This window comes from Myotis brandtii, unplaced genomic scaffold, assembly GCF_000412655.1.
Source record: "Myotis brandtii unplaced genomic scaffold, ASM41265v1 scaffold253, whole genome shotgun sequence".
NCBI lineage: Eukaryota > Metazoa > Chordata > Mammalia > Chiroptera > Vespertilionidae > Myotis > Myotis brandtii.
The window spans coordinates 1,922,416-1,937,708 of NW_005359590.1; the positions used below are offsets into that span (position 1 = coordinate 1,922,416).

The 15,293-nt window shown below is 44.2% G+C and overlaps 1 protein-coding gene across 1 annotated transcript in view; it reads right to left on the reverse strand.

The window, feature by feature from the left end:
• ABHD12B (abhydrolase domain containing 12B) overlaps positions 1-15,293 on the reverse strand; it is an 82,497-nt gene that overhangs the window by 22,272 nt on the left and 44,932 nt on the right. The window contains exons 2-8 of the mRNA XM_014540983.1: positions 10,879-11,006; positions 9,422-9,524; positions 7,099-7,218; positions 5,138-5,168; positions 2,140-2,185; positions 1,905-2,034; positions 1,404-1,441 (exon numbers count right to left, since the gene is read on the reverse strand). Coding sequence (XP_014396469.1) covers positions 1,404-1,441; positions 1,905-2,034; positions 2,140-2,185; positions 5,138-5,168; positions 7,099-7,218; positions 9,422-9,524; positions 10,879-11,006 — 596 coding nt within the window. The remainder of the gene's footprint in view (positions 1-1,403; positions 1,442-1,904; positions 2,035-2,139; positions 2,186-5,137; positions 5,169-7,098; positions 7,219-9,421; positions 9,525-10,878; positions 11,007-15,293) is intronic.

The window sequence follows — 15,293 nt, forward strand, 5'->3', positions numbered from 1 at the left end:
CAGATTGTCAAGCCTTGGGTAATTTTAGAAAGCAAAGTACTCTGGGAAGGAAAACTGTTGAGCAGTCCATTGTTAAGAATGTGCCAGAGGCTGATTAGGTGGTTTTGGCCAACACTTTCCCGGAGAACAATTGGAAAATGTGTGTCAGATGAGGATATGTGCATGTGTATGTGTGTGTTTGAAGGCACCTGAGGGCTGCTAAATCAGTGAGATTTTGAAAGCCAAGACCAAAAGGAAATCTCAAGAACAGTCAGAGGAAAAAGCATTATCTTCAAAGGAGCAACAGTAAGACTGGCAGCTGACTTCCTAATAAAACAGTGAAACCTTGAACGAAGTGTTGGAATAAAATTATTGACAACCTAGAATTCTATGCCCAGTGAAAATATCCTTCAAAAATGAAGATGCAATAAAGACATCTTCAAATCAAAACTGAGAGAATTCATCACCAATAGACAGGCAGAACAAAAATCCCAGATAAAAACAGAGAAATGCTGAAACTAATAAGGAGCAAAGAAAAGTAAATCTAAACCTTGGCTTTTATAATATAAGAAGAATAGTGTTTTATGGAGTGTGTATAGAGAAAATTTAAAAACATGATAGGAAGAGTTCGTAAGTTGAGGAGGTAAATGGAATCAGAGTGTCCCAAGGTCACTGCATTATGTAGGAAGTGAAGTATTCATTTATGTGAGAATTTAATTCAGATACTGTAACAGTGTCCACACTGTGAAGGAAGTGACAGGGAGCCATGAGAGCTTAGAGGAGCATTAGCATAATGCTTAGTTTCTTTACATACGTAATTAAGCTTGTGAATAGCAGGTGAGTTGCTCTAAAAATGCTTACATAACTCCACCTGACCTGTATTGCCAAGTAAAGTTTAAGATATGATGCAAGAGATTACAAGCTTTTAATGCTTGTCAAAGTCACCTGGTCCTATTCACAGAGATTCCAATCATGAAAATAGATCCAGGAAACCTGTGTTTTAAAAAAAGCATCCCCTGAGATTCTGATACAGGCAGTTCTCAGTACACTTTTAGAAATGCTGACATAAATATTATATAAGAAGGGCTGCAGAAAGCAAGCCTTGCCTCTTATTCCATATGTATTATTTTCCTCTCCTGTGATCCAAATGACTCCATAATAACAGTTATTACACTTCACAATGAGCACTCTTTCAAAGGTAATTTTAAGTCTTCCCTTAGTATTTATTTTTAATTTCATCATCTTGAAAAACAGCTATTGTTTTATATTAGAGAGAAAAAGGAACGTTTGCTGCACTATCAGAAACTGCCTAAAGTTGGGGTGCTTTAGGTATCTCTGTGTTGGCAGTGTACCCAATAGTCTCGACTCTTTTCAGTTCCCCATCTCAAGCCAGGAAATTATACCACGTAATCATTTTACAGTACCTTTCTCTTCTAGTACTCTCGCAGCATTCGTTACAACTCTGAAAAGCAATGAAAATTAGTACATATGTGAAGCCGTGACTCAACAGTCAAGTAAATGATACAAAATGGGACACCCAGTGGGAGCATCTGATGAAAGCTCTGGAAGCTCTGGTTAGAAAATGCATAAACACAACATTTTGCACAGGGTTCCCAGGGATCCCACTGACTCTAAATTAAGAATCCTTTTCCTTAAAACTCTCAAGGAGAGCTCTGCGGTGGGCTTCAGGGTCACAGATAACTGTAGAGCTCCCGCGTTTTACAAACAGGGCAAGGCCTCCAGCCACACGTGGGAAGTGAGAGAAGCCAGAGAGTCTCTGTCCCCTAGATCAGCAGTCGCCAATGGTGGTCCGTGAGGTCCGAAAGGTTGGCGACTGCTGCCCTAGATCATTGCTTCTTTCAGGGCTCACTCCTGCCTGGAGCCCCAAGGACCCACCTAAGGACCCACCTGCAGACCCCACTTACCCTGTACCCAGAGAATGGCCCCAGAGGCACACGGGGGTGGTGCCACTTCTTGCCTTGGTCCACTCATAGACACAAATAGCGTCCGCAGTCAGTCCCTCCTCTGTGGGCTTACCCGTAGAGTCCCCGAACCCTGGCAGCAAGGAAAGGCAAACACAGTATCACCGCCTCCAAAGTGAGAATCATCGAAGGCCTCCTGCTTCTGGAAAAATCTGTGTACACTGTTCTTAACACATACCTCTGTAGTCAACAGACAAGACGTGAAAGCCACCATCGCTCAGCACCTAGATGACAAAGGAGCTGTTATCTTCAATTAGAAGATGCAAACAGAAAAGGTTTGACACTTCCATAAGCCTGGTTGTGACCGTTTAATAAATAGAGAAAAGATTTATTTTTGAAATCTGGTGTTTTGCTTCAATCTTGAGATGGCCAGACTCAATGGGAAGTAAGGAAAGCAGTGTGGCAGTGCTGGGTCCAACAGCCTGGATCCCAGTGTGGCTCTGCCACTTGCCAGCTCTGTGACCTTGGGCCACTTGCCAGCTCTGTGACCTTGGGCCACTTGCCAGCTCTGTGACCTTGGGCCACTTGCCAGTTCTGTGACCTTGGGCCACTTGCCACTTAACATTTAAATATGCAATAATATTATTCTGAAAAGTGAAAAACAATAGTAGCTGCCTTCAGGATTGTAGGAAGATTACATGAGATGACATATTAAAATATCTTGGTACATAGTAAATGTCCTTTTTAAGAATTCCCTTGAGAATAAGAACTCTACACAGAATTGTAGTAGAGGCAATCAAATAAGGGGGAGATCATTATATTAAATACTAGAGGCCCGATGCATGAAAATTCGTGCAAGAGTAGGCCTTCCTTTCCCTGGCTGCCGGCACCAGCTTCCCTCCGGCACCCGGGACCCGGGGTTCCCTTCTCCAGCCGCCGGCAGGCACCTGGGACCCGGGCAGCTTCCCTCCAGCCCTGGCTTCATCCAGAAGGACGTCCAGAATGACATCCGGAAGGATGTCTGGTCTAATTAGCATATTACCCTTTTATTACTATAGATAAACAGATAAAGAGTTAATATCAATCAAAGATAAAGAGATCATTGGATGATATCAAACCACTGCCAAGCCCCACAGACAAATGAGGAAAGAATATGAAAACATAACTTTGAATTACAAAGACAAAGGGAAGACAGAGAAAAGGACAAAATTTACTTTTAAAACTAAATCCTCACAACAGTCCCATAGGTAGGTATTTCCCCCATGTAACAGATAAAGAAGCTGGGCCTTGGAGAGTTTAAATAATCTGTTAATATTTGGTCACCCAAATATCTAGAGGCAGAACCAAGATTCACACCTGGGCCTGCACATGTCCAAATACCGTGCCTCCTCTCCCACGCGTAGATGTGGGTGGCTGAAACTCATTATGAACTTTTACATACAAATAGAACTAATAGCCCTAACTGGTTTGGCTCAATGGATAGAGCATGGGCCTGCGGTACATGGGACTGAAAGGTACCAGGTTTGATTCTGGTCAAGGGCACATGCCTGGGTTGCGGGTCCGATCCCCAGTAGGGAGCATGCAGGAGGCAGCTGGTCAATGACTATTTCTCATCATTAATGTTTCTATCTCTCTCTCCCTCTCCCTTCCTCTCTGAAATCAATAAAAATATATTTTAAAAAATAGAACTGATAAGGAGAAAATAAATGTAACTTTTCAATACCTATTTAAACTACATTCATTCAAAAAAAAGTTATCTAAGAAGCAGGGCAGTTAAGCATCCAGGGAAATAGAAATATCCGTGTATTGTTTGTGACACTGTAAATTGAAGGACCACTTGACAATACAACTCAAGAACAATAACAGCAACAGAATCTAAGAATTTATCTCTAGGAAAAAAATCCCAAAGAATAAACTTAATGTTTAAAGTTTTCTGTAGCAATTTTATTTCAAAGTAATCGCCTATCCAAATAAGTAAACGAAGAGCTCCGGAAGTGTGGTCAGGCCGGGGGAGGATGACTATGGCTGTGGTATCCAGAATCTGCCCGGGGGAAGAAGTGCTATCGTACCTTCCCACCCACCCCTGCCGCCACAAGGATGACTACACCTCCAACTCTTCTTTCTGTGCACACAGGGACCTACTACTCAGCTCTGCCACGAGTGGGAGGAGACATCAGCTCACCATCACCCCATGTGGGCAGTGCAAAGAAAGGGGTACAGGATGGAAAGCAAACCTAAAAACTAACAGGCATCACCACCCCAGGCAAAACTGTATCCAGCCCACCCTCCTCCGCCAGAGGAGCTCTGAGAAGGCAGTGGAGAGAGGAGCTTCCTGAATAAACGGGGGAGGGAGGATGAAGAAGGGGCTGGGGATTCTGGGCCCCACAATTACTGGTAAATCGAGAAAGAGTGGAGGTGGGAGCTGGCACGTGAGAGGAGAGATCAGGTCTTGTGGTCAGTAATTGGACAAGCTGCCTGGTCACCTGCGACAAAAATTACCCAACTGGCGTGTGGGAGAGGATCAACAGCCTGCCTGACCGGCTCTGAGTCAGAAGGCAGAGATGGTGAGTGCACAGCCTGCCATCTCCCTCACACCTGGAAATGCAGGGGCTGCCCCCTCAAATGGAAATCATGGAACAGGCGAGGACAGTCGAGTGTGGCCACCATCCACTGTGCAAAACCCTTATGGAGCTGAAGCCCGGGCCTGAATGACTTAAAAACAGACATTCTCTGTCTCTACCCTGTATCACCAAAAAGGTTGTTTCTTGTAGGCGTGACTTTCACACCTAATACAGGGTGTCCCAAAAAAGTATACACACTTTGAATGATTATTAATTCCAATGGGTTAAATCGGACAAGAAAGAAACATCAATGGAGCTATCAGCTGTAAAGTGTGTATACATTTTGGGGGACACCTGTATATTCTCTCAATCCACCCCCCAGCCCCCAGAAAAATCAAACATGTCATCAACTCCATCTGCTAATGAAGGCAATGCATTCACGAAAGCGTTTTGGGACTCAGAGATAGTCACATCTACTTTGACCCCCGCCTCCCCATGGTGAAGGCTGGAAGAAAAGTCCACTCACTCATGGGACTTTGGGCCCCAGACACCAAACCCACCCTGGGGAGCTCTCAGTCGATAACCTTGCCGAAGCTGAGGAAGATCTACGGCCCTAGCGCAGAAAAGAATACATGGAGACATAAAATGGGTGCCTTGGGGCCCCTTCAGACATACCTTTACGAGATTAAGCCTGTGACGAGCTGCCCTGTAGAAAAGGTTAAAAAAAAAAGAGCAAAATTTAGGAATTGGGAAGACAAATTCAATAAAAGTCGCTATCATGCTGCTGGCATCTGATCTCACACCTTTCTTCTTCGGGATAGAGAAATAAATAACAAGGAGAAAGGGGAACGGATGTGTCAGGGGGATGACTGACGGCCCCTCGCTGCTGCCGAGCTCCTCTGCATGAATGCTGGGTCCCAGATCTCCGCTCCTTGTCACAGCATTTGATGACTAAGCAGTAAATCCATCTCCTCACACTCCTACACAGCAAAACTTGTTTCTAAGGATACTTTCAGGAGCTAACGGAAAGTAAGTTCCAGAAAGTGGCTTTTTTAGAACAAAGGATGATATAGTCATGTTCACTACTCTAAGATCTGCCTGGTCCCTGTCCACTCAGCCACCAAGTGCCAGATGAAGCAAAGGAGAGGGACTCGCATCCCTGGAGGTACAAGAAACATTGGTTTCCAGAATAACCATACCATACGTGAAGGAAACAGAGACAAAGTTGACTCAAAAGGCAGAGACTTCTTTAAAATTTTTTCTTAGGGCCAAGTTCCATAAACTTTAGTGGGTCATGGAGCCCTTTGAACATGTGGTTAAAGCTATGGACTCATTTCCCACAGGGAAAACGGTATTTACACTTCAAATGTACAGTTTTGGGAGGGAGTTCACGGCCCTTCTTGGGCTTTTATGGATCCCAAGTCTAGAACCACTGTTTCCATCAAGGTCCCCCATAACCTCCGTTTGGCCCCCTTTCAGCTCAGTACTATTGATGGCAAGCTGAGACTTGCGGGCAGGGGCCAGGAGGAGGCTGGGGCTGACCCCTGAGCAAGTAAATCTGTGATGCCTGAAGCAATAGCAGATGCACCAGCGGGGCAGACAAGATTGTGGTCCGCCTGATCCTGTAAGTAGGTGCATTGTAACACCATGCGCAAGTCCGCACTATCAGAACCACGTTGAACCACGTTGGGAAATGTTAAATTCGCAGGCAATCTCTGTAAATGTGACTCTAAAATGGACACCTCGAGAAAGCCCTTGAGCAAAGGCAAGTCTTCAGAAGAGAGAGTGAGAAAAAGAGACCTAGGCAAGGGAGCCCAGGGACAGATTCCAGACCTTGTCACCTAGTTTGAAGTGTCCCTCCAGAGACAGAGCCAGGTCAGTGGGTCTGCGAGGCACACTGCCCCGCCCCCAAGCTGAGGAGGCCCAGTCACAGCTGATAAGCGTCACCCACCACAATTACAGGCCACCGATGGTTCTGGCAGCACATCGAAGGAGAGCCAGGCTTCTGGGAGGCGGTCTTTGTCACAAAATAAGGTTGGGACCACAGAGGGGAAGCTGAGGCATCAATATTCTAGGCCAGAATTCAGCACCCATGGTCAGAATTCCAGGTGATCGCTCCCAGGAAGTCCATACTGTTGATTAATAGGATTCATGCTATTTCTGTGAAAAGACCACTTCATGTATTTCTGTGAAAAGACCACTGATGTGGAAATTGCTCTTCCTACCTCCATATGTCAATGCCTATTCCCTTTCCAATCAACCATGGGGTCAATCCGTCATTGCAGACACTCCCAGGGAATAAAGGAACCACTGCGTTCCTGGAAACTAATATATCTAAATCTTGGAAGTTAGTGTCCCTCTCAGCTAAGGATCCACATTATTCTACATATAGAACATATGGATTTTGTTGTTAAATAGAAGCCTACTGCTAGAACACCATCAAATTTCAACAAAGAAAAAAAAAATATGTGGTGGCATGCTTAGAGTAGAAAACTGAGCCCTGCCTTTCACTCCCCTACAGAGCTGAAATGCTCTCTGTCACTCTCTGTCTCTTCTCTCTAAATGAATGAGTGAGTGAGTGAGTGAGTGAGTGAGTGAATGAATGAATGAATGAATATCCAAGCAAGGGCACTGACCTGTGTTCTGCACTGCCATGAAAATAGACAATAATTGGGTTGCCATCATGAAGGGCTGCTTCGTACCAGCAACGGTCCTTCCCTTTAGCATCTTCCCCCCGGCAGCTGGGAACTGTGTGCCTGAAGAGCAAGAAAAGTTTTTAACAAACATGGACAGAGAGAAGAGTTCTCTATCCTCGCCAAAGTCTGAAACACTCCTTATCTCAGTCAGATAGATAGATAGATAGATAGATAGATAGATGATAGATGGATAGATAGATAAGTTTACATAAATAAATGTTTATCTAAGTAGTATATGACATGCACATGCTAAACTATAATACTACAAAGCGTCTTATAATGAAAACCACTATTGCTCTACCCCATCTCCCCCATGTACAGAGACAACTCCTTTTTACCATTCACTGTTTTAGTTCTTCTGACTCCCACACCTAATGATCTTCCAACACTGCAGTTCTTGGGTTCAATCCATTAACATGCAGTCCATTGAGTGGAACCAAGTAAAAGATAACAGATATCTGTGCATGCTATTGGTTTGGCTGAATAGACAAGTTGGAAATAATTTATAGGGAAATCCGTTTAGGTGAGAAAAAAGAACTATCACATGAAACTAAGCTATTTTACTCAAGAAACCCAGTGACTGTGATTTTTAAACACCTGTTTGAGCTTCAGTCCCTCCACCTTGTTAAACCAAAGAATAAACCCTGAAAATATAAACACTGCCATGTGACATGTCATAAGGTGACTTGGAGAACTGGCCACATGATGACAAGTCCTCAGTCCTCTAAATCTTTAGAGGCAGAAAGACTCACATCAAACCCCAGGGCCTCTGCACTGAGAAGACAGGTATCACTGCCAGCAGGAGAGGCCAACTAGACAGTCCACTCACCAAACCAAGGATCAATGGGGTTAGGATAAAGAATAAAAAGATTTTCCAACTCCAACATTCTTAGCCTAACTGTACTCGGTAGTTTCGGAAGAAGTTATGTGAATCTATATTGGTTCCTAAACATTCCATGATCACATGTTTAAATTCGAGGAGATGAAATATAAATCAGCACTGGAAAATTGGCAGCCAAGAACAAGTAGTAGAACCAAACAGAAGAAGATATTGAGATTAGCATATTTAAAAGGCAATAGAATGCTCATGACTTTGTTTGACAAATAATGAGTGCCTTCTCCGTGCCAAGCACTGTGCTAAGCAATGAAAACCCACCAACAGGGTCACCTATGAAAGATATAGTCTTGGTCCTGGCCAGGTGGCTCAGTCGGGTAGTTTCGGAAGAAGTTATGTGAATCTATATTGGTTCCTAAACATTCCATGATCACATGTTTAAATTCGAGGAGATGAAATATAAATCAGCACTGGAAAATTGGCAGCCAAGAACAAGTAGTAGAACCAAACAGAAGAAGATATTGAGATTAGCATATTTAAAAGGCAATAGAATGCTCATGACTTTGTTTGACAAACATTTATTAAGTGCCTTCTCCGTGCCCAGCACTGTGCTAAGCAATGAAAACCCACCAACAGAGTCACCTATAAAAGATATAGTCTTGGTCCTGGCCAGGTGGCTCAGTCGGTTGGAGCATCATCACATACACCAAAAGGTTACTGGTTCGATCCCCAGTTGGGGTGCATATGGGAGGCAACCAATCAATGTTTCTCTCATACATCAATGTTTCTCTCTGTCTCAAAATACAAAACATATACTCAGGTGAGGATTTAAAAATAAAAATGATATAGTCTTATAAGGAAAGACAAACACAGATAGTCACACAAACACTCCTTAAATTACAGTGGGAATAAATGCCATAAAGGACAAATACAGGTTGCCACTAACATATGCTTAAAATGGGGATGAGGAAAAGCTTCCCTGAAAATTAACAATCTAACACCCAAAGGGTGAGTAGGCAGTTAGTTAGGAAGAAGGCAGGAGCAGAAGGAGCAGAGAGATAGAAAGAATTGTTGCAGACAGACAGTGTGGCTTGGTACGCAAGGAGGCCGTGGGTCTGCAGTACAATGGAAAGAGTGGTTGGTGTAGAACAAGTCAAGAGAAGGGGCCAGGGCCAGGTCCCCCAGGCCTGGTGAAGGACCCAAAGCAGCACAACACCTAAAAGTTGTCACACTCCAAAGTAAAGTTCCTGGAAAGCTCATTGAAGCAGGTCAAGTATCAATACAAAGGGAAGGCGCATGGAGCAGCTCCCAGGTGCCTCCAAGGAACATCAACCTCTCCACCGGAAGTAGCACAGCACTGCTCACCCTTCCCCTAGTAACACAAAAACCAAGTCCATAGGCAACCCAGGGTCCAATCCCTGCACTCACCAGATTCCCAGAATCACCCCGGGTTCAACCTTGATATAGAAGTTCACTGTGTGGGGCATCTTTAACTCCGGCTTCTTTAAGTCCACAAGAAATGGCGCTTTGACTGGAAGGCAGAAATCATTATCAGCTCCCAGAATCACATTCAAGGTGTGTTTGTTTTTTTATCACAATCAAAAAAAGTAATTAGTCTCAGGGTAACATGTTTCTCAGTTGCAAGCTACTACACTAAATTCTTAGCAACATATTTTACCTCTATTTTTTGTAAATGACATGGCATTTTGTACATATGTGTTCATGATAGTTGTTTTCTTGCTCTAATTTCCCCTTTACCTGTATATAAAGTATAGTATTAGGAATATGGTATTTTGCTACCATAAATTCTGTTTTGTCAGTTACTAAGCTACTTACCCCAGCTTTATTCTGACCTATGGTTGGTTGGTCTATCCTTTTTCATTCTTCTATCTTTCTGTGTCTTTCGTTTTAAGTGTGTCTGATGAATATTATATATCCTTGAAACTTGTTTTCTGAATCCAATCTGAGATTCTAGGTTTTTTATTGATGAGCTTAAATCATTTGCATTTATTTTATATTTATATATATTTCAACCACCTTATTTCATATTTTCCATTTATTGGTGTGTGTTTTTCATTTTTTTTTCTCTTTCATGATTTCCATTTGGACAGAACTGCTTTTCTTCTTTTGGTTTAAAAGGAAAACATCCTAGTTTTGTTCCTATGGTAGTTACTCTTAATGGAAGCAAAGTATTTTATTTTATAAACTAGGACTAGCTTATAGAAGAATTGGCCAAAAAAAATTCTAAAGCTAGATTTTAAAATAGCACCAGTGAGTGGTAGCTCATAGTAGAGAATTTATTCAATCCTTATCCTTATCTGAAGCTAAAAGCAAAGGAGACCATTCCCCTAAAAAGGTAAGAGGACCTAGAACAGGTAATGAGTGTTCTGCTACTGTCAAGTGTTACTTTTTAAAGTGAAATGTCCAGGATAAACATATACTTGGGGACATGTAGATGAGAGTGTTACCCATGTACTAGAAGGACTATGTAGTACATTGACTAACACAGCACTCAGTCAAAAATACATGGGAAAATAGAGTCCCGCCATCAGTATCTCTCTCTCTCTCTCTTTCTCTCAATATAGGCAAGAAGAGGAAGTGAAAAAGAGAATACAGTAGGCAGTAAAACATTCACATTAACAGTTAATTTGAAGACGGAGCACCTTAATTGGAACCCTACCCACAAGGCCATGGTTTTCTATCTCCAACAGAATGCAAGGACTTATGCTAAACCCCAAAGCCAATAGTAAATTGATTTCAGACCATTTAACTTGAACCACAATTTTATAACTGACGTGTCTTCTCGTTGTGCCACGACTTTAAGGGCAGTGAGTTCCTTATTTGGGAAAAAAATATAGGCAAATTCATGAAGGGTATATACTTACAAAAGTTAAAATAAATTAGCATGTCCATCAGAGGAGGGAAAATGTGTTCTTTTAATGGTTTACTAGTAAAGCTGTTGTACTGAGTGGCAATTTTCCTTCCGAGTGTTTCACAGCATTGTGGAATAGATCTGCAAGATATCATGAAACAAACAAGGTATTGAAAAAAATCAGTCCCGGTTTTGTCTAAGTCATGTTTTTCCTCTTAAGGTCAAAATCAAATTTCAGAGACCAACACAAGGAATTACAGGTAACTCGACATTTAAGTATTTACAGAACTATATGTAATTAGGGCAGATCAAGACTGGGCAGGCACTAAGGAGAAACAGGTGAGGAAATCAATAGGGCAGGGCCACAACCAGCTATGAAAAAGCCCAAGAATGACAGGACAGGAGGGGAGGGGACACCAGGCTTATGCCCTTACTGTAGTCCCATAGAAGGACCCCAAAGTCATCAGGAACCAGGATTCAATTTAACAGTTGCCACAGTTTTTAATTATATCATAATTCAGTGCTGTATGTGTTAGCTATTATTCTTAGTCTAAAGCATTACGCAAATAATCATCAGAACCTCACTCTTCTGACTGGGTCTCAGGAAGAAATGAGCCGATAAGAGAAAACTCCCACTTCTGACATGACATCCCTGGTGAGAGGGACCACGAGGAGCAGGGTGGGGAGCGGGGAGGACCTGGAGGTCAGCTACAGCAGGGCTGGGGCCTGGTCAGGGGAGCACATAGTGGGGTCATGCATATTGTTTATCCTACTGTTCCCTGTGTCACAAGCCACCTAAACTGGGAGCCGTCAGCCGACAAACTATGATTTGTCCATGAGGCATGACTAATGTCACTTGGGTCTCTAGCCACATCTCTCATGAGGGTTGCGTGTCTCTCACCTTTGAGAAACAAGGGATAGAGGAGGTCAGTGTCAATGCCTCCTGTTTCCAGTTTTTGTCCACATCCCTTTCCCTACTGTGAGCAGTCAATGTAAAGACTGCTCCCTATAGTCAAACTGTGAGGTCAGGGGTGCTGAAAAGCACTTCTGATGAATTGTTTCCCCTACCCGTGGTCGGCAAACTGCGAGCCACAGGCGGCTCTTTGGCCCCTTGAGTGTGGCTCTTCCTAAGCCTTAGGAGTACCCTAATTAAGTTAATAACAATGTACCTACCTATATAGTTTAAGTTTAAAAAATTTGGCTCTCAAAAGAAATTTCAATCATTGTACTGTTGATATTTGGCTCTGTTGACTAATGAGTTTGCCGACCACTGCCCTAGTCTAACTGTAGTGCTTCCCTTGGCGTTCTTTCTTAATCGTGAGGGTGGGGAGGACCTACCTACCTATATAGTTTAAGTTGAAAAAATTAGGCTCTCAAAAGAAATTTCAATCGTTGTACTGTTGATATTTGGCTCTGTTGACTAATGAGTTTGCCGACCACTGCCCTAGACCAGAGGCAGAGAGAAGATAACTATCGTTACCTGTACTTTGCAAATGAGAAGACGGACAAATTAAGTAACCTCCCCGAGGTTACACAACCAGTGAGTGCCACAGCCACGTGCACCAGGTCTGTCTGACCCCAGAGTTCCGAGATGACCTCCAGTGAGCTGTCACACTCCTGGCGAGTTCATCTGGCCACCCAGGCACGCAAAAATGAGCCCCGGGGACAAGGTTGGTCTCTGGCAAAACTCAGCTCTTGGAGAAGGCTGTTTCAGGACCCTCTCCTCCCATTCTGCACGTTTGCCCCCTCTCAGGGTCCCTTCCTGCCCCAGCTTCCTCCCCACTTCCTGCGCCTACATTCTCAGGAGCCTTCTGATACCAAAGTATCAAAGAAAGACCTCTAAAAAAACTTCCCTCCAGTGTTAATAACTTAAAAGTCAGAGCGCTTATATGCCTTTGGAAGAGGCCTGGAGGGAGGTGATAATGATTTTCCGATGGATTTCCAGCAACTCTGCAGGGAGTGGAAAAGATAGGTGGGCGAAGGGTAATGAATAGCTCTTCAAATACATCAGACATAGGCAATTGCCTACTCATGAACCCAGCAAGAAAGAAATGAAAATGACTGTTGCATAATATTTTAAAATAGCCTCCATGAAGGTGGTAGAAAGGAGAGGACATTATTGTTCTGATTTTAAAGATAAGACATCAAAACCCAGAGAAGTCACTTTGAGCCACAGATCAAGCCAAACGGGCAGAATTGAACACAATCGGAATTCTGATGCTTCCTCCCAGCTGGCCAGCCCCAGCTTTCATTCTCCTGGCTCTCTGAACTCAGGCTACCCCGCCTGTTAGGCTCCTGCTAAGTTATCTTTTGAAAGTAGCGGGGTGCTTGGGAGGCCGAGGCAGTAGAAGGAAACATGTTCCTGTTTTGAAAGAATAATTCATACAGGACCCTTCTCTCAAATAGCTGAAGGCACTTCTGTGAGAAAGAACAGAGTGGCCGGACCCCTGGAGTAGGAACAGCGCTTCTTTTAACTAGGGGATTGTCAATTTGACTTCCCCTAGATCAGGAGGGATCAAAAGTCACCCGTGGCTGATAGACCTTATTTGAGCGGAGGATGCAGCGTCAGCCCACTCCCTGCTAATGGGCAGCCACATCAAACAGCTACCTCGATGCTCTGTGCTCCTTCGCCTGCCCTTTGATCAGCGGTAGCTGTAACTGCACAGCGTCCCGCAGGAGCCACAGGACCTCACTGGATGAATCTTACTGGAGAAACCTGGTGGGGCCTGAGCTGCTACAGGGCAAATCATCCATGCTTCATGCTCAGAGGTGTCTACCAACCAGCTTTGGGATGCCCAAATCTAATCACATTTGGCAAGACAACTATTCCAAATATGAAGGCATGCTACATATCCACCATTGGTGCCCATTCATTCAGCCAACATGCACTGATCGCCAAGCAGCAAGTGACATCTACATCCTCCCCTCTTCTTTCCTCCCTACCAAACCTTCCCCTCCCTTCCCATCCACTCAAGTGTCCCTTCTTTGTCAAAGCCTCTCTAAACACATCTTCCTACGGCGACCTTTCTTCTCTTTTCACCCCTTCCACAAATTATAATCGGAGCCTTAATTGTTGTCTGATTGTTTTTTATCATTAGCCCTGACTTCCCAACTCTATGCCAGGCCCCGGACAACAAGAACCATGTTGCTTGTATTACAAGCCTGGTAATGCTTCTTTTACATTCCACTCTGGCCAGCACAGGGCTGAGCTCCATAAAGATTTGTGGAGCAGCAGGTTGAAACTGAAATAAAAGGTGCACAGCAAGCCCTCATGATGTGAGCTGACCTACAGTAACCGGCTCTGAGAAACCAAAGCAACCCAGGATTCTGGGTATTGGTCTGGGCCTCAGCCTCAGCACATGTCAAGTTAGATCAGTCATTTTCAGCTGAGACAAAGAATGCACTGCTAGTATTTTATTCCTTCAGGAAGCATCCCTTGAGACTTAGTTTTTAGTAATTAGTAAGGCAAGTTGTAGAGGGTCCCCAACTCCCCATCTCCATTCCATTATCAACAAAGTGACTTGTTCTCTAAAAGCAAGAACTGCAGCTTTGATTCTCTGCCAAATAAATGTTAACCCATCAGCCATCAGCATTACAGAAAGCACTAAGGAGAAAGTCAGTAAATGCAAGTTTTCCCAGAACAACGGACCATATCCGGGAGATGAGGCCCGTGAATATGAAGTTTGAAAAGTGCTGTCAGGCCCTAGCTGGTCTGGCTCAGTGGATAGAGCGTTGGCCTGCAGACTGAAGGGTCCCGGGTTCGATTCCGGTCAAGGGCACATGCCCAGGTTGTGGGCTTGATCCCCAGTTGGGGACATGCAGGAGGCAGCCGATCAATGATTCTCTCTCATCATTGATGTTTCTCTCTCCCTCTCCCTTCCTCTCTGAAAGCGATAAAAATATATTTTTATAAAAAAGAAGAAAAGGGACCAAGATGGCGGCATAGGTAAACGCTGGAGTTTGCTGCCTCGAACAACCACTTCAAAAATACAACTAAAAGATGGAACGGACATCATCCAGAACCACAGGAAGGCTGGCTGAGTGGAAGTTCTACAACTAGGAGGAAAGAGAATAACATACCGAGACTCAGAGGAGGCGCAGTGCTGAAGTGAAATACTAAGGTGCGAAGTGCATGTGGAGCAGGCTGGCGGTGGAGGGCGCGGTTGTTGTTTTCAATGGGGAGGGAGTTTCAGACTCTGAGCTCCAGATCCGGGCGAGTCTCTAGGGACCCAGACTCAAACGGGAGAAGCGGGAAGGCAGCTTTCTCTCCGAGGTTTGCAGCGGTTGCAGAGCCGCTGGGGACGGAACTGAGAGCAGCCATAACTGCTCGCTCCGCCGGTCCTGTAGATCCCCTGGGACCCGCCCCGCCCAAGCCCTGCACAGAAGCATTTGCCGGATAGCCTCAGGCAAAGGCTAGATTAGCACCGC